Below are 24,933 nucleotides of genomic sequence, written 5' to 3'. Positions count from 1 at the left end.
AAATTAAAAGATAGAGTGGAGAAGTTGGAAGTAAATTATACAGATCAAGAGACTAAAATTGGGACATTACAAAACCAATGCCAACTAATGATGAGAGATAGTGACAATATTAATTTTAAACTCAAGATATTGGAAAATTTATCAAGATGGCAGAATCTCAGATTAATTAATTTTCCTAAAGTAATTACTATTACACCTCTCGATGTTCAAGAGATATTTATCTGAGGTTCTAAAAGTTCCAGAATCTTCTTATCTGCCAATACCTAAGTTTATTATTTACCATGCGGTAAGAAGAAATCCAAGAAGGGTCAGCAAGATCTTTCAATGGACAGTTTGGATTTAACCAATTACCTGGAAAAATCAGACACGGATCTGGTGGTTTCGGCCACTCTTTTCGTCCAGTTTGCATGGGACTCCGATAGAGAGTGGTTGTTAAAAATGTTTTTTAAATATCAGGATAAATTGTTTATGAATAAGAAAATTGGAATGTTTCCCGATGTATCAAGGATTACCCCAAAAAAGGGGAAGCAATTTTTGCTCCTACGACCTCAGGTCATAAAGTTGGGGGTGACTTTTACTCTTAGATAGCCTTGTAAATGTTTGATTAATCTCCAGGATGTTAAATATATATTTTTTTGAAGCATCATAATTAATTAAATTTATAGCCAGCAAAGATGTTGTTCCTATCAGTACCCCATTAGATCTTCAGGCATAAACGTCATAAGAATGAAATGTCAAACCCAGAGTAAGACACTCATCGTTTTCTTTTCCTTAGAAATTTAAGTAGATTACAAAAGTTGAATAGTTCTTTGTCTAATAAATGTTGGCATTGTAATCTTGAGGTAGGGACTTTGGATCATCTTTTGTTTTATTGTCCCTATATTTTGGCCTTTTGGAAATCAATCTGGGATCAAATAATTTGTTTATTGGAAAATCATGTAGCGTTATCTTATGATACTTGGCATGTCTATGAGAAAAAAGAGTCAGATATCGTCGTGTAACAATAAACTTTTATTGACCATGACGGGAGTTGCCATTCAACATATTACTAATAATTGGAAAGACCATAGCAAACTTAGTTTTAATTTTTGGTGGAACTCGTTATGTCACCTGTATAAAATTGAAAGATCAATAGCTGTACAAAATGGAAACTTTATTAAAATATGGGAGCCATTAACATTGTTTTGTTATGATTAAATGCCATTTTTTTCCTGTGAAAGTTACACCATTTTATAGTAGAATGGAAGTGGGAGGGTATTGGAGAGTTATGTGAAATAATTAGTATCAGGGTGGGAGGGAAGGGGGGAGGAGGGATTCTTATTTATGTAGTAAAGAGAATGATTATAATATTTTCAAGTGATTTGTTAATTGTTGGTATGATTTTTGTACACTTGTTGAAAGATTAAAAAATGAATAAAGAATTTAAAAAAAAAAAAAGAAATTTAAGTATATAAACTCTGTTGTTATCACAGCCCCACTTTATTATTATAGTGGACTAACTGTACAAGATAATGTTATTTTCCTATTATTCATTTTTGTATTGATATCATTTTTTCTAATGTACAGTTAGAACATAAGAACATAAGAAGTGCCTCTGCCGGGTCAGACCACAGGTCCATCCTGCCCAGCAGTCCGCTCCCGCGGCGGCCCAAACAGATCAAGATCTGTCTGAATCATCAGAAGGGGCTCCCTTGCCACCTTGGTTTCCCATTTAAGTCCTGCCTTCTTATCGAAGTCCTAGCCCTCCGGTCTTGCACATGCACGACCTGGTTGGTTTACTCATTACCTGGTTTACTTCTTATACTTGTGTTACATCCCAGCTCCTCCCTCAGTATCCCACGATCCCTTTATCCCTCAGGAATCCGTCCAATCCCTGTTTGAATCCCTGTACCGTACTCTGCCTGATCACTTCCTCCGGTAGCGCATTCCAAGTGTCCACGACCCTTTGGGTGAAAAAAAACTTCCTTGCATTTGTTTTGAACCTATCTCCCTTCAGTTTCTCCGAATGCCCCCTCGTACTTGTTGTCCCCTTCAGTCTGAAGAATCTGTCCCTATCCACCCTCTCTATGCCCCTCATGATCTTGAAGGTCTCTATCATATCTCCCCTGAGCCTCCTTTTCTCCAGAGAGAAGAGCCCCAGCCTATTCAGCCTCTCGGCGTATGAGCAGTGTTCCAGCCCTCTTACCATTTTCGTTGCTCTCCTTTGGACTCTCTCAAGTACCGCCATGTCCTTCTTGAGGTGCGGCGACCAATATTGAACGCAGTATTCTAGATGTGGACGCACCATCGCTCGATACAATGGCATGATGACTTCCCGTGTTCTGGTTGCTATGCCCTTCTTTATGATTCCCAGCATCCTGTTGGCTTTTTTCGAGGCTGCTACGCATTGTGCAGATGGCTTCAGTGATGCATCCACCAGCACCCCTAAGTCTCTCTCGAGTCTGCTGTCTCCCAACAATACCCCCCCCAATTTGTAGTTGAACAACGGGTTCTTTTTCCCTATATGCATGACCTTGCATTTGTCCACGTTGAAGCTCATTTGCCATTTGTTTGCCCAGTCTTCCAGCTTGTCCAGGTCCCTTTGCATGTCCTCACACTCCTCCCTGGTCCTAACTCTGCCGCACAGTTTTGTATCGTCTGCAGATTTTATGACCTCACATTTTGCCTCCTTTTCCAGGTCATTGATGAATATGTTAAAGAGTAAAGGCCCCAGCACCGATCCCTGTGGCACACCGCTCGTGACTCCCCGCCAGTCTGAATAATGACCCTTTACTCCAACCCTCTGCAGTCTACCCGACAGCCAGTGCTTGATCCATCTGTGCACATCCCCTCCCACCCCGTGGTTCCACAGCTTCTTAAGTAGCCTTTCATGTGGCACCTTGTCGAAAGCCTTTTGAAAGTCGAGGTAAATGATGTCTATGGGCTCCCCATTGTCCACCCGACTGCTTATTCCCTCAAAGAAGTACAGAAGGTTCGTTAGGCACGACCTTCCCTTACAGAATCCATGCTGGCTTGTTCTCATTAGGCCATTCCTCTCGATGTGCTCGCAAATGTCGTCCTTGATCATAGCTTCCACCATCTTCCCTATAATTGAAGTCAGGCTCACCGGCCTGTAGTTCCCGGGGTCACCCCTCGATCCCTTCTTGAAGATGGGTGTAACATTTGCCAATTTCCAGTCCTCTGGTACCTCACCAGTTTTCAAGTTATTATATTATTTTTTTATCATGAAAAATTTGAAATCTAATAAAGAAATAATTAAAACAATAAAAAAGGAAATGTAGTGCCCCACGTCTCACGCAAAGAATCCAGATAAGCCAGGGCCTCTGACTTAATATAATTGAGGCTGAAGCTGGAGAAGTCCACTTATTCTCGAAAGGTTTCTAGCAGGCGGATAGTGAGGTTTTAGTTTCAGTCAGATAAACTAATATATTGTTTGCAAAGGCCGTAAACATGATGCACTCCTACTTGATGCACTCCTATCACCATCCCCTGGATATCCGGGTTGCCTTGAATATCTCTAATGAGAGGGTCCAATGTCAAGATAAATAACAATGACGATAGTGGACACCCCTGTCGTGTATCCTGTCCTATCGGGAATAAGTCGGAGAGAACATCGTTTGCCCAAACCTATGCCTGGGGGTCTCTGTAAAGGATATTAATTTCCCGACTAAACCAGAAGTCCAGTCAATAGGCTTGTAAGGTGTCAAATAAAAAACCCCAGTTCACCCGGTCAAATGTCTTCCCGGCGTCGAAACTGACCACCAGAGAAGGCATCTGTTCCTGAGCAGCCCTTTCCAGGGCCACTAAGATGTGGCGCACGTTTTTCGCAGTGGTTCTGCCCCACACAAAGCTCACCTGCTGTTCTGATATAAGAGATGGTAGTTCTCAGGCCAAGACTTTCACGAATAATTTTGCCTCAAAATTTAACAAGGAGATCGGTCTATAGGATTCAGGTTTATTGGAACCTTACCGGACTTCAATAACACAAGAGCGTTCCAGTTTTCTATCACTCTCTGGGTGAAGAAGAACTTCCTTACGTTTGTACGGAATCTATCCCCTTTTAACTTTAGAGAGTGCCTTTTCGTTCTCTCTACCTTGGAGAGGGTGAACAACCTGTCTTTATCTTAGTCTATTCCCTTCATTATCTTGAATGTTTTGATCAGTCTCCTCTTTTCAAGGGAGAAGAGGCCCAGTTTCTCTAATCTCTCACTGTACGCCAATGCTCTACGCCAATGCTTATAGAATTTTTTATGAACATCGAAGCATCTACCCCACCAGCCCGTGGCAGAAACCTCCACCACAGCTAAGCAAAAGGAGCCCAATGTGTACTAATGTAGATTAAAAAAACAGTACATAAAACTGTTAGTAACAAGCAATGCAACACTAATACAAATTATAAATTGTTTCTGTTGAATATTGATTGAAAAGATGAAAAAAACAAACAAACCATACATACTGATTAAAAAAACATGGCTTCCACCAGGCCCAGTGTTAAACCTGATGGCATTGGGTCCTTTCCCGTTTTACTTCTCCTCTCCCCCTTCCTCTTCACTGTGGTCTTTGTGAGAAGCTGGGATTGCAGTTTATTTTTCAAAAAAAATGTTCTTTTCTGCAACATCCAAGCCTGCTTTTTTAGACAGCTGGAGTGCTCCGGATGAGAGTATGTCTCTTTTTTTTTTTTTTTTTTTTAAATTCAGTGTTCTATATCATTCTCCCAGGGGAGCTCAGAATGGTTTACATGAATTTATTCAAGTACTCATGCATTTTCCCCTGTCTGTTCCAGCAGATTCATAATGTATGTAATGTACCTGGTGCAATGAGGGATTAAGTGCCTTGCCCAGGGTCACAAGGAGCGGGGTGCATTTGAACCCACAACCTCAGGGTGCTGAAGCTGTAGCTTTGACCACAGTAGATTGGAGTAGAGGAGAGCAATTTCCTTCTGGGCAGCCATAGCACTTCTGCATATTTGTAGTTCTTTTGCCTTGTCCTGGAAGCACAAAAAATGAAAAAAAAAAAAATCCAACAGACTTAATCGTTAAAGACAAAACTCAAACACAATATTGAACTCGACGACATGATATGTTTTTGGTGATGGCCCCGCAACTTTGGAACACTATGCCTCAATATATAAGAGAGGAAAATGATCTTAGCCATTTTAAAAATAACTTAAAGTTTTCTTTTTAAAGATGCTTTTAATCTTTAAATTATACTCAAATCTTAAAGTAGTTACCCTCCAGGTTTATACTACTCCCTCCCTAATGTTTTTTTTCCATCTATGGCTCTTTTTTTGACTTCAAAGAATTGAATTGTAACTTTATTCCTCCATCCCTTGTGTATCGATTAGTTTGTAAGTCTGTCGGTCTAACCCATCATTTTTAAATTTTAAATAGTATGTCTAAATGTATGTTTAGCTTTCTTATATTGTAATTCACTTAGTAAATTTGAATAAGCGATTCAAATCAAAATAAAACTTGAAACTTGATAGATATACAGTAAGGTATGCTAATAGAAGCAAAATATGCTTATAAAGGATAGACCATGAACTGTTGGTCTGCCTTGTTCTAATCATAGCATACTATTTTTATAGTATGCCTTGTTTCAAGCAACACCATTTGTGACTAAGAGCTAGATTCACAAACCTGCCCGATCTGGCACGATCCAGGCCTGATCCAGGCAGGTCCGATGAATTCAGCAAACAATAATATGCAGATGGGGGCGATTGGAGGAACGCCTCCATCTGCCTGCCGGATCGCTGTATAGAGATCCCAGCACATGCGCAGACCATCTGTAGATCTGGACATCTAGGCTGGCAGAGATTTTTTTTTTCTTTTCTTTTGGAGCCCGTGGTTTTATCCCGCTTAAGCCTGTGGGTTAAAACCATGGGCTAGCATTGTGAGGAAAGGTTAAAAGAGTCAGAGCAGGCAGGAGATCTGGGGCAACGGGAGGGAGAACTCCATGGGGCAGTTGAATGGGGGCAGCGGGAGGCGTTCGAGGCAGGCAGATCAGGGCTGCAGGAGGCGTTTGGGGCAGCAGGAGATCAGGGATGACAGGGTAGAGAGCAGGGCAGCAGAAAGCAGGGCAGTCGGAAAGGGCTTGAGTGACTGGTCCTCAGCAGTCGCTTGTTTGTGATCGGCCAGCCCAGTCGGTGTTACATGGTTTTGCTTGTGAATCGCGTCCCTGCCTACTTTGCATGCCATTGCCCTCATTTGCATGCGCGGATCGGAGGATGGTCGGCAGAGAGGTTAGTGAATAGTGGAGGGAAATCTGGTCACAAAGGGATCGCAAACCGATTAGTACACGATCGGTTTGCTTTGTGAATCTAGCCCTTAATATGTAAAACAAAACTTATCTTTGTAAAGAGTAATGCAACTCTTGCAGTTTCAAATCCAGCCCTAACACTGACCATGTTTCACAATTGCTGCTTCAGGGAGGCAAAGAGAATATTCAAAAATTTAAAAAACAGTGTTCCTTTATTTTCACTGAAATTTTGCAGGCAACCCACTCTCTCTCTGATTATAGAAATACAATTTCTTGTCTCCTCTTACTTCCATTTTTTTAAGCTGCAAAGTTAAGAATCTCTTACTTCTAACAGAAGTCTTGTACATGATTCTTCATTCTGTTCAAAGCTGCCAGATTTTAAAGCTTCTCATTGGTTAGTACTATCTTATGATTCCTGTCTCTCTTCACTGGAATGTTTATTATGAAGTGGTGCAAGGTGGTTGGTCTGAGCCTATGCTATTCTGATCCATTCCCTTTGAACATTTTCTTCTTGCAGTTTAACTACTTCTTCAGGCCTTTGCCCTTTGTTTTTGTGAGAGGGTTCTGAGTGTGGTTCTGTAACCTTTTCTGCGGGACATAAGTCATTAGTCTGGAGACATAAGACACATCTTTAAATTTGTAATATTCTTTGCCTTGATTCTAGCTACTCCAGCAGTAATCTTATTTTCACACTTGTTTCTGCTTCTTCCCATTTATATTTGAGAATCTTTTTCTTTCTTCTATATAATTAGACTTTTTTTTTATTTGGTTCATTTGGCCTGCCTTCCTATCCTTGGGATTAGATCTTGTTTGGCCTCAAGCTTGAACCACTACCCTACATGTGGCAAATTGTGCAGAACTACTTGTTTCTCTGTCATCATCCACTGGCCAACGGACATAACCCACAGGTTCTGGACTTTTCTGGTAAGATTAAAGGAAAGAAAATTATCAGGTAAGACATAATAAATGTAAATGCTTGGATTTGCACTTGTAAATTATGAATGCAGCTTCTAAAATAAAGAACATAATGAATAGGACTAATAAAGCCTTCCTTCTTTAAGGGTTAGCATACATTTATTTATTTTAGATGAAGAAGGAGTGAGATATGTTCCGGTGCGACCACGACCTCCCATCACACTTCTACGTCAGTACCGCAATCCTTGGAAAGCTGCCTATCACCATTTCCAGAGATACAGTGATGTGCGGGTTAAAGGTTAGTTCTCTTCACTTCATTGGTATTACCTATCTTTGAGGAAAATTCCACATTGTGCTCCTTTTCACTGCAGTTGTAGTACACCTTAATGTGAGTAAACCATATTAAACTGTGAATAAAGTTTTAAAAAACACAGAGGGTGGGGCTAAATATGGCAGCTTGAGTGCTGGCGGTGTTTAGGAGTGTTCTCAGCACCTGGGATCTTTTCATTCAACGTGATTTTCTAACTTGCAATTATGCCTCATTTGAAAAGAAAAGGTGTTCTCCATCTCAGGCATCGTCACTTAACCAGCTTACCCTTGATCGCCTCACTGCCAGGCCTACACCAGAATTGCTGGAGGTAGGTTTACCCGGCTGAGGGGATCAGCGAAGGAGTGCCTATCTAATCTAATCTAATCTTCTATTTCTGCGTCGCTCATACCTAGGTAGGCTCAAGGCGACTTATGGAGAGGTGAAAGGAAGGAGAAGGGAGGGAGAAGAGGAGAGAGGTAGGGAGAGGGGGAAAAGAGAGGATACAGGTGATTGTCAAGTAGATGAGTTTTCAGTTTCTTCCGGAATATGTCATGGTTAGGTTCAGTTCTGGTTGTTCAGTAAGGTTATTCCAAGTTTTTACACCTAGGAAGTGAGCATGGAGTGGAAAACACGTTTGTATTGAAGATTTTTTGTGGAAGGGAGATTTAGAAATATTCTGTTGAGGATTCTGTGGAAAGTAGACCATGCTTTGGGGAAGAGCTGGATGAGAGGAGCCGCTGAGTTTCCATAAAGTATATGAAGTTTTGAAGGTTATTCGATATGGGATGGGTAGCCAGTACAGTTGCCTGGTGAAGGCTGTAATCGAGTCATATGTTCTCAGGTTGTTTTGGATGAGTTGCATTTTGTGGATTAAAGCGGTGTTGATTCCCATGTAGATGGAGTTGCAGTGGTCCAGTTGTGGTAGTATCATCAGTTGTACAATTAGGGCGAAGTTGTGTTGGTGAAAGTATGGTCTGATTAATTTTAGTTGTCTCAAGGTGTAGAGGGATTTCTTTCGGAGACTGGAGATTTGTGGTTCCATGTGGAGTCCAGTATACAACCTAGGGTTTTGGAGGATTCTTCTACAGGAAGGGTCTTGCCCGATCGAAGAGTGATGCTTGTTGGTGCCATCTGTTGGGGTGTGTGGAAGTAAAGAACTTTGGTTTTAGTTATGTTTAATTTTAGTTTGTTGGTAGTTGCCCAGATTTGAATTCTTTCAATATTATGTGAGAGTTTGTCGGTGATGTCCAAGTGATTGTTGGTTATGGGAATAAGGAGAAAAATGTCATCTGCGTAGGACAATATGCTTTCGTCTTCAAATTTGATGTTACCAAGAGAGCTCATGAAGAGGTTGAATAGAATGGGGGAGAGTGGGGAGCCCTGTGGCATGCCACAGAAGGCCCTCCAGGGGTTGGAGATCTCCCTATTCATTTTGACGATATATTCCCTGTTTTGTAGAAAATCTGAGAACCATCTTAGCACTGTGTCTGTTATGCCAATTTCTGACAGTTTTGTTAGTAGAAGGTGGTGGTCTACTGAATCAAAGGATACTGAAATGTCAAATTGGAGGAGTATTGCTTGACATCCTGTACTGAGCAGCTGTTTGGTTTTTGTGATCAAAGTGAGGAGGAGTAGTTCTGTGCTGTGTTGTTGACGGAATCCGAATTGGGTTGGGTGGAGGCATGAGTGCTGCTTAATGTAGGTCGTGAGCTGTTTGCACACGTGGGTCTTGATGATTTTAGTCAAGATGGGTATGCCTGCGATGGGTCTATAGTTTGAGGCTGTAGAGAGATCTGCCTTTGGTGATTTTGGTATTTTTCCCATTGTTTCTGGCAAGTGGCCTTGGTTTAGGGAGTTATTTAGGAGGTTGGTAATCCAGATGGTGATCTGTTCAGGAAGGAGATAAGAGGGGCAGTTGTCTTTCTCCTCCTTGGGACTAGATGTCACACTTTCCCCTCCAGTGTCTAATCTACCGCCTAGTCCGGCAGATATGAGGGGCCAGCCAGACGAACCTGCAGGGACAGAAGGAGTCAATGTGGTTTTAGTCCGAGAAATAGGAAGGAAAGCCCCAGAAATAGAATATTAAAGGATTATCTAAAGGAGCACTGGTGAGCTCCAGTGCTCCTCCGGCGGTCTCGTTGGTGGAAATTTGGACAATCTTGAAGAAGCTGGATGCTATAGTGGAAATGTTTCAGTGTGCTGAGACATCTGTTGAACTCAAGGGTTTGTTATGGTTGAACCTGACCTCCCATTTGCTGCTGAACATTGGCATAAGGGCATTTAGTGGCATGGCAGAAAGGTGGGTAAGGATGGGTCTAGTGGGGAGGGATTTGGTGGCATGTTTGCAGCTTAGATCTTTTCTAGAGTCTGATATAGGGTTTCATTTTCTTTTGTTTGCAGAGGAAAAGAAAGTGACATTACAAGAGATTGCCAATCAGAAAGGAATATCCTGCCGGGCGCAGGGCTGGAAGACCCATCTTTGTGCAGCCCAGTTATTGCAGCTGGTGAGTGTGCAGGGGTCAACATGTAGTTATCAGAGTATGCTGCAGTGATACATACGCAGTGCCAGTCATGTAATTAGCATTTGTGAAGATAATTCTTAACTGGCTCTCTCTGTCTGGAGTGCATGCTTCATGTGTTTTCTTGCTTTTTACTGCTTCCTGTATGTGGTGTTGGGGTTGTAGTTGGAATTTTATGCTTTTTACTGTGCTTCAAGTCACCAGTTTTAAATATCTTTCTCTAGCTATACTTTGACCTTTACTTAGGGCTCCTTTTACTAAGGTGCGCTAGTGTTTTTAGCGCGCGCTGCATTGCTGTGCGTGGTAACCCTGTGCTATGTGCCAAGAACTAATGCCAGCTCAATGCTGGTGTTGGCGTCTAGCACGCGCTAAGTGCACGCTAAAACCGCTAGCGCAGCTTAATAAAAGGAGCCCTAAATGTATATCCATGTGATACCTGCATGCTCTAAAGTCAGAGAACTTACTAGATTTAGAGTAGTTGGCGCTTTCAAGATCTGTTACTAATCTCTCCTCAGGAAAGAAAATCCAGAAAGTAAATCCAGAAAGTAAAAGTATGACTTCAGTGATTAAGTTGCTCAATAAAACCTCTTGCTAGTATTGCCTCATGAGAAAACAATTCAGATGCGTACAACAAAGTTGTAACAATATTCCAATGGAAACAGGTACTATATCAACAGATAAATACGAAAACAAAACCTGTAATAAACTATATCATCTCAAACCACAAGGTCATCTACAAAATTGTAAATGCTCTTCTGACATAACTCTCAGATGCCTGCACTGTACAATCAAAAAGATTGGAATAACAACTTAAGCAGGACAAAGGTATCTTTCATCGAGTTAAGTCTTATTTAGTGCATTGAATAAAGCTTGTGTAAAAATGTCTTTAAACTTATTCAAATTTAAATAAATAGATTTGAGGCACTTATCCTTATGTGACGTGCCGCTGTGTCGGTTGTAGCATGCTGTGAAAATGCCCAACGAGGACCCTATAAGAGGTGAAACGGGTCCCCGTTGGGCATTTTCACAGCATGCTACAACCGACACAGCGGCACTTCACATAAGGATAAGTGCCTCAAATCTATTTATTTAAATTTGAATAAGTTTAAAGACATTTTTACACAAGCTTTATTCAATGTACTAAATAAGACTTAATTCGATGAAAGATACCTTTGTCCTGCTTAAGCTGTTATTCCAATCTTTTTGATTGTACAGTGCAGGCATCTGAGAGTTATGTCAGAAGAGCATTTACAATTTTGTAGATGACCTTGTGGTTTGAGATGATATAGTTTATTACAGGTTTTGTTTTCGTACAACAAAGTTGACCACCTATTTAATTTTTAAAGATAAATATTTAAAATTTGTAGTTTCAGTAAAAATTAACTGTATGTGGATGTTGCTGTACAAATACATAATTATATACAAACTTAGATAAATGCATTGCAAATTTGCTGCAGAGTCTACACACAAACTGTTGTAGTATCAAAGGGTCTTATTACTAGTTTGATTTTATCTATTGGGCTGAAATGTTTTGCAGACAAACTTGGAGCATGATGTATTTGAGAGACTCACCTCACTCCAAGAGGGAATTATCCCAAAGAAAAAAGCAGCTACAGATGATGATCTGCACCGCATCAATGAACTGATACAGGTACAGACTATAATACAGACATATTGTAAACTGCTCTGAGTTGAGATATAAAGGGATGAGAGAGTTTGTGAACCCCAGGTACAAAAAAAAAACAGTCTTATTATGCTATAAAAGAGATAAATTGAAGAATTCTGTGTTTTCTTCAAATATAATGTTCAAATTAGAAATAATTCAGTAAATGAACCACAAGTTTCCTTAAAACTGATGGCTATTTAAAACTAAATAAGTCTACAAGACTGAATTTGTGTAACCTGTCCTACATAAAAGTCCAAGATGTTTTCAGTTTGGTCTTCAAGTTTTCAAGTTTTATTAAAAATTTGATTAAATCGCTTAATCATGCTTCTAAGCGATGTACAAGGTAAAAAAATTAAAAACAGGGGAATACAACATAAAAACACAAACTTAACATAATAAATAATTACAGAATCAATGGGGGAAAAGAGGTAGGAAATACAATTAAAAAAATAGGAAAGAAACAAAGGAAAAAACAATGAGGGTGGGACTAGAGAAGAGATTAGAAACAAAAGAAAATAAAACTATAGTATAGAGATCAAATCAATATGTAGCTCATTCTGGTTCAAAGATTCAAAGGTTGAAAGCATCCTTAAATAGGAAACATTTTAGGTTACCCTTAAACCTATTGAGAGAACATTTTTCTCTTAAATAAGTTGGATGAGAGTTCCATGTTTGGGGAGCTGGAACTGAGAAAATACTTTGTCATCTTGTATTAATAACTTTGAAAGATGGAACAGGTAATAAATGCTGATCGTTTGACCTGAGTGATCGAGTGGGGAGTAGGGTATCAGAAGTCTGTCAATAAAGGATGGGGCCTTGGAGAAGAATGTTTTGAAAGTTAATAAACAAATTTTATACATTATCCTGTAAGATACTGGAAGCCAATGGGCTTTCTCAAGAAGTGGCGAAACATGGTCAAATTTCCTAGCTTTCATGATAAGTTTAATAGCCATGTTTTGAATAATTTGTAGGTGCATTATTTCTGTTTGGGTAATTCCCTTAAACAGGGAATTACAATAGTCAGTTTTGGAAATCACTAAAGAATGTATTAGTATATTGAGTGATTTGGGTTCTAAAAATTTTGAGACGGATCGAATCAAGCGTAATCTTTAGAAAGTGGATTTGACTATACTGCTAATGTGGTCATGATATGAAAGTTTATGATTGAAGATAATCCCTAAAATTTTAATAGAGTTAACTGTCTGAAGCATGTTGTTTTTAAATGTGATAGAAGAACATAGATTTAACCCGGCCTTCCAAGGAAAGAGCATTATCTTGGACTTTGGCACATTTAAAGCCAGCATATTGTTGTCTAGCCACTGGAAATTTGGTCAAGTTTCTGGTTGATCATTGTTACATCATGATTGTTTTCGGAATCTATTGGGTATAAAAGCTGGATGTCAGCAGCTTAAATGAAAACAGAAAATCCAATAGATTTGCAGATAGTCATTAACGGGGCTAAGAAGATATTGAAAAGTGGCGATAGGATAGATCGTTGTGGAATTCCATAGTTGCTAATAAAAATATCCAATGTGGAATTTTTGAAGGAAACCCTCGAGGTACGATTTATAAAGTAGGATCGAAACCAACCAAGGACCTAGTTAGTGATACCAGTAGATTCAAGTCTATCCAGGAGGAGATCATGATCAATGGTATCAAAGGCAGAGGATCAAGGGAAATCAGAAGAACTGAGTTATGGTGGATGTTGTCATACCTATTAAGGAGTGTTCGGTAGAGTGATGTTGCCTAAAACCTGTTTGATTTGGCTGTAAAATGTTTGTTTTTTCCCATGAATTCTGATACCTGGTTGAATATGACTTTCTCCATTAATTTTGCCAAAAAAGGGATGTTGGCAATGGGCCGAAAATTAGATTTTTCAAGATGGCTCACCTTATGGTCTTTGATAATTGGATGGATGGTCGCTTCTTTCCAAGATTTAGGCGAAGAACTGGACTGTAAGCTATTTATGACTAAGGAATGTATGTTCAAACTAAAACAAGAAAAAATTTTTTTAAGGATCAATGGAGGAATAAATTCTGACTAAGATCATTTAGTGTGCTCTGAATGAGATGTTGGATTTCCCTAAGAAACGGAAGATTAAAGTGAGAACATTAGACGAAAATGTCTTAGACTCAGTAGACCCATAATAAGAACATAAGAATAGCCTTACTGGATCAGACCAATGGTCCATCAAGCCCAGTAGCCCGTTCTCACGGTGGCCAATCCAGGTCATTAGTACCTGGCTAAAACCCAAGGTGTAGCAATATTCCATGCTACCGATACAGGGCAAGCAGTGGCTTCCCCCGTGTCTTTCTTAATAACAGACTATGGACTATTCCTCCAGGATCTTGTCCAAACCTTTCTTAAAACCAGCTATGCTATCTGCTCTTACCACATCCTCTGGCAATGCGTTCCAGAGCTTAACTATTCTCTGAGTGAAAAAAATTTCCTCAAATTGGTTTTAAAAGTATTTTCCTATAACTTCATTGAGTGTCCCCTAGTCTTTGTAATTTTTGACAGAGTGAAAAATCAATCCACTTGTACCCATTTTACTCCACTCAGGATTTTGTATACTTCAATGATATCTCCCCTCAGCCGTCTCTTTTTCAAGCTGAAGAGCTCTAACTATTTTAGTCTTTCCTCATACGAGAGGAGTTCCATCCCCTTTACCATCTTGGGCGCTCTTTTTTGAACCTTTTCAAGCACCACTATATCTTGAGATAAGGAGACCAGAATTGAATGCAATACTCCAGATGAGGTCGCACAAAGACAGGGGCATTATAATATTCTTAGTCTTGTTAACCATCCCTTTTTAAATAAATTCCTAGCATCCTATTTGCTTTTTTGGCTGCCGCCGCACATTAAATGGAAAATTTCATCGTATTGTCTACAATGACACCCAGATCCTTTTCTGGGCGCTAATTCCCAAGGTGGACCCTAGCATCTGGTAACTGTGATTCAAGTTATTCTTCCCAATGTGTATCACTTTGCATTTGTCCACATTAAATTTCATCTGCCATTTGGACGCCCAATTTTCCAATTTCCTAAGGTCAATCCACATGCGTTTTAACAACTTTGAACAGTTTAGTGTCATCTGCAAATTTAATCACCTCACTCGTCTTTCCAATTTCCAGATAATTTATAAATAAGTTAAATAGCACCGGTCCCAGTACAGACCCCTGCGGCACTCCACTGTTTACTCTCCTCCATTGAGAAAAATGACCATTTAACCCTACCCTCTGTTTTCTATCTGATAACCAATTCCTAAACCACAACTGAACTTTGCCACCTTTCCCATGACACTTTACTTTTCTCAGGAGCCTCTCATGAGGATCTTTATCAAAGCTTTCTGAAAATCTAGATATACTATATCGACCGGCTCATCTTTATCCACATGTTTATTCACATCTTCAAAGAAGTCAAGCAAATTTGTGTGAGCGATTTGCTAGGAAGAAGATTTTTCCTAATGTTGATTACTTTATCACAAAAATAGATTGCAAGTTCTTGAACTGTGGGGAGATTGTTGGATGTGAATTGCGGCTTTGGATATTAGGATTTATGTATTTTAATATAGAATAGAGTGTAGATGAGTTTTTGCCTTTTCAATGCAAGTGAAATAGTATTTCATCTTTGATTGGTTTATTTTTGTTTTATAAAAAATTGATTGTTCATTGTAATTTTTCAAATTGATAAGGGTTTTGTTAGATCTTCATTTTCTTTCTAAAGATCTTAGTTGCTTTTTTATGAGAGAGAGCTCAGTCAAGTACCAGGGATTAGTAACTTTTCGTGAGGAAATAGTTTGAGTTTTAACTGGTGCTATGACATTCGGAAGGGAGCTTAAGGTGGTGTGTGCCAGTGTGATAGTTAGTCATCTATGGTCGAATTGCTGGGTTCCGCAATATTTAGTTTAAATGATAAGGAAATTATTATTTATTTAGTCAGATTTCTAGCCTGTCGTCCCAGAAAAGCCCAGAATGGGTTACAAGTTTACATTCACAGTAGAAGGTGTAGCAGCAACAAGGTTACAATTTCACACCGCAGATATATAGAATAACAGATTAAAAGGATGAAGAGCTGTAGTAGAAATTCCTATGTACATGTTTTGAGTACTGAGCTCGGTAGCATGGCAAATGATGGGCAACAAGGATGCAAATTCACAGATTAAGGGGCGAATAGCAACAGAGGGAAAATTCTTATGAACTGTATGGACAGCAATAGAGGGATAATACTTATGAACTGCATGTAGAAATAAATGCATAATTTGGGGGCTGAGCACAGCAGCATGGTAAACGATAGGCCCTATAAGTATAGCAGCTAGAAATACTATACATTTAAAGTATAGCACAATTTTAGGCATGCTTGGTGAAAGTACATGTAGTAGGGAGATAAGATCTTTTACAGTTTAGCACCAAGTGTGCGACTAGAGACTTAGTTTCCACCTGTAAGTCAAATGGAGGGCACATTCAGTGAGGCAGGATAAATTTGCTGGGTAGAAATAGAGGTTAGGGGTGTATTCAAGAGAGTCAGGTAAAAAGGTGGGTTTTTATCGCTTTAGTAGGCCTGTTGGTGATCTGATGGTTGGTGGGATTGCGTTCCATAATTTGGGCAGGAAGTGTGAATAGGAGTGTTTGCGGGCACTTCCAGAAGGAGGGTTCATGCAGGGGGGTGGGCAATCTTCTCTCTTCTGGTGATCGCAGGGGTCAATTGGGAGTGTAGATGGTTAGGTTTTTTTTGCCATGTAGGATGGGAACAGTCTGTCAAAGAATCAGAAAATAATATTAAAGATTGAACTAGGCCAGTTACTGGGCAGACTTGTACGGTCTGTGTCTGTGTATGGCCGTTTGGAGGAGGATGGGCAGGGGAGGGCTTCAATGGCTGGGAGGGTGTAGATGGGCTGGAGTAAGTCTTAACAGAGATTTCGGCAGTTAGAACCCAAGCACAGTACCGGGTAAAGCTTTGGATTCTCGCCCAGAAATAGCTAAGAAGAAAAAAAAAAAAAATTTAAATTGATTCAGTTGGGCAGACTGGGGTCTTTATCTGCCGTCATCTACTATGTTACTATGAAAGCTAGTGTAAGAACTTTAAAGATGTCAAGTTGGCTGAAGTCCCGATATTTAACAGTTTTGGGTGCAACACAGATTTTAATGGGCTTGAAATTGTAGGTCACTGAAATGAGATAATGGTCGGACCAAGGAACTGGATTGCTACGTCCAAGAGAGTACTCTGGAATCGAAGAATTGGGAATCAGAATCATATCTAAGGTATGACTGGCTTTATGAGTCGGATCTGTCAATAGAGGAAAGAGTAATGGGAACTCCACATATCATGATCAAAAAAATTTTAGAGGCTTTATGAAAGAGTAGTTGTCATCCATCTGAACAGGATTAAGAGAGAGAACGCAGACTCCACAAGGGAAGACTGCAGCTCGCAGGGCAATCCCCAGATGTAACTGATTAGTCAGCTTGCTTTGTGTGAATGCCTTTGGGTTTCATGGAGCTGGCTGCATTTTATTCTCACCCCGTTGCACCGCGAGGATTTGTAGGGGTTGAGCCTTCAGTCTGTTCCAGTCCAACTGGGAGCCCAAAGATTTTCAGGCTTGGACTGTTCCACAAAAATTTGACGCAGAAAGTTCTCTCCACTTTAATCAGGCTGAAGCAAAGCTGACTAGCAGCAGCAGCACTGTCAGTACAATCCATTCTTCACTATGAGGAAAATGTGTGTGTGAGGGGGGGGATGGTTCTGAAAAGTTGAATTTAAGGGTTTCTGGGGCCAGAGATATGGTCCCCTACTTCCAAAACCCCTTTCCGCGAGTTAATTAAATTTTCAGGGAAGCCCCCACGGACCTATTTGGCACGAATTTTCTGGCGGTGGCCATCTTTGATTTTAAACGATCTTTTTTTCTAAAGCCTCCATCTGCCTCAAAGCCCCTCGATTTGACCCAAAATTGACTGGGATAGATTCCTCAGGCTGTTCTATCCCTGTATCATGCCAGTTTTGTGCTGAATGGTTGGTCGAGGAGCATCCGTGTGTCGCAGAGCATGCAAAGGAAAGGTGAGAACCTTGGGCTCAGCCTCCTGAGTCCTCTAGGGCTAGGGAACCAAAAAGAGGGGTGAGGGGGGGAGAAAATCCCTCCCAGAGTCCTCAAATAGCGAAGACACAAAATGCAGTGCATGGACAATGCGGAGTCCAAGAGAAGTCCATCTGAGGTCCTGCAGGGATCCTTGGGGCCTCCTGTCCAAGGATTTTGAAAGCTTATGTGACGGGCACAGGACGCACTGTGCTGCCTGGGGGCGCACCGATAACGGACCTTTTTTATCCTTCAGCTCCCTGCTTCTTCAAAACTTTGAATTTTGCCTAGAAAATCTGCTGAGATGGAGGCCTTGGGCTCTCTTCATGTGAATTTTTGCCAGAGTTGCACAAATTTAGTGCTTTTAGAGCATATCTGCTCCACGTGCCATGTGGCACAGATGGGAAGGGCTGTAGCATCTGGCTAAACTTCTCCCCTGCTGAAGCAGGTGACCAAACGTTCAGCTAGCCCAGCATTGCTTTCGGGGCTCAGCACAGCTGGTTTTTCCATCAGCCCGGTTGTGGACCCACCTTAGCCTAAGAAACGGATCTTTAAGTCATCTAAGGGTGACTTTATGCCCCAGGAGCCGGACACCTTTTCTAAATTTGTAAAAATAAAAAATCAAGTCTTCCCCTGAGCAGTTTCCATCCATCTGCGCAGCACTTCTTAGTGGTGCCTTTGGGTGCGTCCTCACCTCAGCCTGTTGCAATATCTGATCCTGATCTGAGGGACCCGGATATTTCCCTTACTGATCCCTTGTTTGCATGTACATCGCTTCCCGGAGTAGGAGATCAGGGGCTGTGTGCTGGATCTGCGGATCCTTCAGGGGTCTTGGATCTTGGTGTGGATACTACTATCCTGAGCTTATTTCAGTTTTCCGCTCTGCTGGACCTTACTGCTGAATTTTTGCAGGAATTGAACTTCGTCCCTCAGCCAGCTGCGTCCATTTCTACCTCCTGGCTTTGTGGTATGTGCTGACGTCTAGATATGGGCGTTCTGGTCTCTGAGCAGTTTGACTCTCCGTAGGATGCTCTGCAAATTTCTAGAGTTTTGTCACGCTTGTTTCCTCTGGCACAGAAGTGTCAGCAGTGTTTGGGTCAGTCCAGGTGGCTTCTTTGGTGGCGCAGGTGACCAAGCGCACCCGTCTCCCCAATGAGGGGGGGTGATGTGTATTGAAGGATATGCAAGATCGCTGTGTGCCTGTGGTCCTCAGGAAACCTTTTGATGCAGGTACTTTAGGTATCAAAGCTGCTTTGGCAATGTCTTTGTGGCATGCGCCTGTCCCTCTCGGCGGTGCACACATGAGAATGCAGCGGTGGTTTCCCCGCCTCAACTTCTGATGGCTGGAACGGATTATATGGAGGATGCCTTCTAGGACATCTTGAAAGATTTGGCAAAAGTGTCAGCGTACTCACTCTCGGCCCGCCTATTGCTCTGGGTCAGATAGTGGACTGGTGATTCCACTTTAAAGGTGATATTAGCTAGGTTGCTTTTTAAGGGGCACTTGCTGCTTGGCAAAGGCCTGAATGATCTCATGGATTCTATGCTGGACCGTCACCCTAAGCCCACGCCTAATAGTGGACTCAAACCATCTTGGGGTTCTGGTCATTCTAATTTTCGTGGCTCATAGCACTCCAGACTGTATGTGTCTGCCACATCGCAGAGATTTTCACAGAGCTCCCAATGTTGGTATGAAGGCTACAGGTGTTCCTAGCCTTCCACCTCCCATTATTCACCCACTGCCAGAAAGCCACGAGGCCAACAGGCTGAGGGATGCCCCTCTGCAGATAGGGGACCGGCTCTCAGCATTTCTTCCTGCCTGGATGCACTTCACATCAGGCTAGTGGGTCATGCACAATTTTCGGTTAGGCTACATGCTGGAATCTTCCAGGTCTGCCATATTGGTTCGTGGATTCTCCTTTGGGGCATCCGGATTTAGTGCTCAGAGTTCAGGCAACCGTTCAACACTGGCTAGATGTTTAGGCTATAGAGCCGGTGCCGCCCAACCTCTCGGACTCAGGCAGATACTTTGTCTGTTTTCTCGTGACAAAGAAAGGCTCAGACAATTGGAGGCCTATTCTGGATCTTCAGCTAGTGCAACAGAGTTGTAATTGTATATTACCATTTTTCCAGCCCACCGCAAATATCTGTGGTTTCATGTTTTGGAACAGCATTGGCAGTTCTTGGTTCTGCCCTTTGGGCTGCCGATAGCGCCTCGGACCTTCACCAAGGTGATGGTGGTAAGGGCAGCTTACCTGTGAAAAATGGGTCTACAGGTTTACCCTTGCTTGGCAGACTAGCTGATCAGAGCTCCTTCGTTGGCTGAGGGACTTCGTTGGCTCTACCTCTCAGTATAGCAGGTGCTCCAGGTGCTGAAGGACTTGGCTGGATTGTCAACTTCAGGAAGAGACATCTGATGCCCACACAATAGCTGGATTACTCGGGAGTTCTCCTCGATACGGCTGAGGGCTGTGTCGATTTGCCAGTAACTCACAGACAGAAGCTGTGTGCCCAGATTTAACATAGTATCATAACATAGTAGATGACGGCAGATAACCACCTTAATGGTCCATCTAGTCTGCCCAACCTGTTTCAATCTAAAAATCTGTTGGTTTTTTTTTCTTCTTCTTCTTCTTAACTATTTCCGGGCAAGAATCCAAAGCTCTGCCCAGTACTGTTCTTAGGTTCCAACTCCTGAAGTCTCCGCCAAAACTCAGTCCAGTCCATCTACACTCTCCCAGCCATTGAAGCCCTCCCCAGCCCATCCTCCACCAAATGGCCATATACAGACACAGACTGTGCAAGTCTGCCCAGTACTGGCCTTAGTTCTTCAATATTTACTATTATTTTCTGATTCTAGATCCTCTGTGTTCATCCCACGCTTTTTTGAACTCTGTCACCGTTTTCATGTACACCACCTCTCTTGGGAGCGCATTCCAGGCATCCACCACCCTCTCCGTAAAGAAGAATTTCCTTACATTGCTCTTGAGTCTACCACCCCTCAACCTCTTCAAGCTCTAGGGTCCATGTTTGCCTTGCTGGATGTAGTTCCTTGAGCAAGGCGCTCATTTGTCCTCTTCAGCATGCCTTCCAATTTGTCTCTCTCTTTCGGATGGTTCCTTCCTTCCTGCCGAAGCTGGTTTCAGCTTTCCATGTTGTTAAGAAAGTGTATTTGCCTACCTTTTCAGTCTACAGGTTCCAGGACACAGTATTGCCTGTTGAAGAAACTGGATATGCGCAGAGTTCTTCTGTGTTATTTGAAGGTTACCATTTGTTTGTGCTGACTCATTCAGTAAAGCGTGGTGCTCCCGCTTCTAAGGCCACGATTTTCAGATGGATCCATAGGGCCATTTCATCAGCCTACATTCTTTCTGGGAAACAGTCCCCTGTTTCTGTCAAGGCGCATTCTGCCAGGAGTGTGGCTTCTTCATGGGCTGAAGATAGATCTGTCTCTTCTGAGGTGATTTGCAGGGCGGCAACATGGTCTTCTCTTCACACATTTGCCAAATTCTATACTCTGGATGTAGCTGCAAGACAGGACTTGGCTTTCGGGGCTTACGAGGCAAAAGCGCGCGAGACTTAAGCACACCGACATTGCAGCGCAGACAATTTGGCGCAAGACCCCAGCACACCGCTTAAAAAGTTACTTTTAAAGAGCTCCGACAGGGGGGGAAACCCCCACTTTATTTCATACTCTTCGCGTTGGCGTGGGGGGTGCAAACCCCCACATTATAGAGAAAACTTAACATTTTCCTAATAAATCGGGAAAAAGTTAAGTTTACTCTATAATGGAGGGTTCCAACCCCCCCCTCAATGGCAGCTTGAAGACTATGAAGTAAACTGGGAGGTACCCCCCCACACCCCGCATCGGAGCTTTTAAAAGTAACTTTTAGGCAGCGTGCTCGGGTCTTGCGCTGTAATGTCGGCACGCCAAGGTCCTGCACGTGAATGACTATGAACCGCTTTCGGGTCTTTGGTCCTAAGAGCCGGCACAGCAAGCCTACCCTAGCTATTTGGGGGATTGCTTTTGTACATCCCAGCTGTCTAGAATGTCTCACCTATTGCACTAGAAAAAGAGATTATGTACTTACCCTAAGCTCTTTTCCAGTAGATAGGTGAGACATTCTAGTCTCCCGCCCTGACCTTCTTTCGCCTGCTTACAGTTTTTACTCTGTTTATGCATCTCCAAGTTGATTCTTGGATGCCTGTCAGCCCTTGAGGGCTGGAAAGAATTTGTATATATGAGGGTCATTTCATAAATAATGCACACTTTTTTTTTTTTTTAAAGTTTTAGTTTTTTTCAAGTATTTCTTTACAGTCCTTTAATATACTCTTCCTGCTTTGCAATGACAGAGTCCCAAATTCCAGGAAGCTTCACCGGTTTTTTTTTTTTCAGTTGCCCAATGGTGGAAAAAAGCTATTCCAGAGATACAAAAGGATGTCCACGCATAAGTTGTTTCAACTTTGGAAAAAGGTCGAAGTCTGGTGGACTCATGTCTGGACTGTAGGGAGCATGAGGTAACAGCTCCCAGATGTATTTGTGTAGTTTTTCAATGACTAGTAGAGAGCTCCATCTTCCCCACGACCAAAAAAATTTCAACGAGCTCAATCAAAAGTCAAACAAATGATGATTTTTGCTTATGATCATGAAGGCATCATCATTACAGACAAAGTTCCATGTGGAAGAAGTATCACAGCAGTGTATTATCATGATTTTTTGCAAACAATGTGTAGAAAAATGCACAAAACCCAACCTCAGTTGCTCTTGGCTGGGCCACTCATTCTTCACGACAACACTCGCCCGCACATAGGGAATGTTGCCATTGAAAAACTACGCAAAATATGGCTGTGAGGTGTTACCTCATGCTCCCTACAGTCCAGACATGAGTCCACCAGACTTTGACCTTTTTCTAAAGTTCAAACAACTTATGCGTGGACATCATTTTGTATCTCTGGAAGAGCTTTTTTCTGCCGGTACCCGAGCCATTCGGCAACTGAACAAAAACGGTGTCTTGGATGGAATAATGAAGCTTCATGGACATTGGGACTCGGTCATTGCAAAGTAGGGAGACTATATTGAAGGACTGTAAAGAAATATTTGAAAAAAACAATAAAACATGTAAATTTTAAAAAAATAGTGTGCATTATTTATGAAATGACCCTTGTATGTTTCAATTTATTAGGAAGTAGTTTTGAGCCTGTGTTGGTGATTAATTGTACTGTTTAGGTACTTTTTGAGCAGAACAATTTGTTTAGCCTGTTACTACAGATGCCTCTACTTCACATATATTGGGTGCTCCTCGGTGCTTGAGTACTAACTGTAAAGGGCGCTAAACTGCACAGTGAAATACACCAGAGGCAGAGTGAAAAAATCCATAGTGGATTCCTACTGCAGCATGCGGGTTTGGGGAAATAACCCAGCCATCTAGAATGTCTCACCTATCTACTGGAAAAGAGTTTACCAGAGTAAGTACATAATCTCTTTTTATTATTCTGTTTTAAAATTTTTGTAGGTTGTAAACCACCCAAAGTTGTAGATGGTGCAGGTTATAAATTTTATAAATAAATAGACCCCCCATTGACAGTAGTAGGAGGTTGTGTTAAATAAAGTGCATTCAGTCACATTAACACATTAGTAAATCTAGCTCTTAATTTCTAAGCCTTCCAGGGACAGTGAAATAGCTGCTATGAGTTAAATCTGAATCATTTATTTATTTTTAAAATTTATATACTGTCTGTATCTAGGCAGTTTCCAAATAAAACATACATAGCATAAAATTAGCATTATCCCAGGACAAGCAGGCAGCATATTCTTAACGCATGGGTGATGTCACCGACGGAGCCCCGGTACGGACACTTTTAACTAGAAAGTTCTAGATGGCCGCACCGCGCATGCGCGAGTGCCTTCCCGCCCGACGGAGGAGAGCGTGGTCCCCAGTTTCTTCGTTTCCGCAGAGCGAAGAAGACGCATGTGCTTTCAACGGCTGTTGAAATCTCTGTTTTTGCCTTCCCGCTCGCGCTATTTTCTTCCTTTTTTTGTTCTTTTTCCTTCGGATTTCATTTTTCGTTCTAACTTGCAAAAAAAAAAAAAAAAAAATCTTTGTTTTTTCTTTATTTTTCGGGCCGGCCCCGGCGGGGCCTGTTGCCACCATACAGGCCTCCGGTTTTGATTTTGCGGAGGCCGTGTTCCCCTTCATGCCCCCTCAGCCGGGCTTTAAGAAGTGCCAGCGGTGTGCACGCCCGATATCTCTCACTGACTCGCACAATTGGTGCCTACAGTGCCTGGGTCCAGAGCATCGGGCTGACACCTGCACCCGCTGTGCTACTCTTAAAAAACGTACTTTGAAAAATAGACAGATCCAACAGAATATCCTTTTCGGTACCGGATCTGCCATGGAATCGGCCGCGCCGTCAACGGCGCCGCAAAAGTCGGCACCGACTACTTCGACGACGCCTGATCCTTCCTCGGGGTCGCTGGCACCAGGTAAGCCGGCTAAGAAGCCTTCCACTTCCCTTGAGCGCCCTCCTGCCACACCGGCAACGCCGGTCCTCCCGGCATCACGCCGACCCCACAAACGCTCCGCCCTGATTTCGGTGAGTGCCTCGTCATCGGCATCCTCATCGCCGGGGCATGGAGCGGCACCTATGGTACCGACAAAGAAAAAAGCGGTACCGGTGCCCCCTCTGGATGACCGCATTGCGGCCATACTCCAAAGCCAATTGCAAGAGCAACTGCAACAGCAACTCCAGCACTTGTTGCCTGCAATTTTGGCCCCACTCCTTCCGGTACCAGACCGGCCCGAGCATCGCACCATACCGCCGGTATCGACACCATCGGCACCGTTGAACACCTCCATGCCGGTACTCGCGGCTGAACCACTTAATCCTCCAGTACAAACACGCTCTGATGCCGACCCTCCCCGACATCGAGACCGACACCAGTCCCCCCGAGACCAGGACCGGCATCGATCTTCCTCCCCCGGTACCGTCTCGATGCGCTCTGGCAAATCTCTCTCTAAGACTCGCCACACTGAGCCGTCCGCACCACCGTCCCGTCCTGCGCACACCGACGTCAGGGACCCGGACTTATGGGAAGAATCCCCACCCGGTACCGATGATGAGGCTTCCTCAACGGACGAGGAACCATCGATGGTTGATACCAGTTCCAAACCTGAACAGTCCTCATTCACAAAATTTC

At 42.4% G+C, this 24,933-nt stretch overlaps 1 protein-coding gene across 4 annotated transcripts in view; it reads left to right on the top strand.

Annotated features, from left to right (window-relative positions):
• SAP130 (Sin3A associated protein 130) overlaps positions 1-24,933 on the top strand; it is a 239,210-nt gene that overhangs the window by 202,582 nt on the left and 11,695 nt on the right. For all 4 annotated transcript variants that reach the window (XM_033958364.1, XM_033958365.1, XM_033958367.1 and 1 more), the window contains 3 exons: positions 7,346-7,471; positions 9,884-9,987; positions 11,540-11,653. In XM_033958364.1, coding sequence (XP_033814255.1) covers positions 7,346-7,471; positions 9,884-9,987; positions 11,540-11,653 — 344 coding nt within the window. The remainder of the gene's footprint in view (positions 1-7,345; positions 7,472-9,883; positions 9,988-11,539; positions 11,654-24,933) is intronic.

Source organism: Geotrypetes seraphini, chromosome 9 (assembly GCF_902459505.1).
Source record: "Geotrypetes seraphini chromosome 9, aGeoSer1.1, whole genome shotgun sequence".
Taxonomy (NCBI): Eukaryota; Metazoa; Chordata; class Amphibia; order Gymnophiona; family Dermophiidae; genus Geotrypetes; species Geotrypetes seraphini.
The sequence above is the reverse complement of the archived record's forward strand: the minus strand, read 5'-3'. Positions and strand labels throughout refer to the sequence as shown.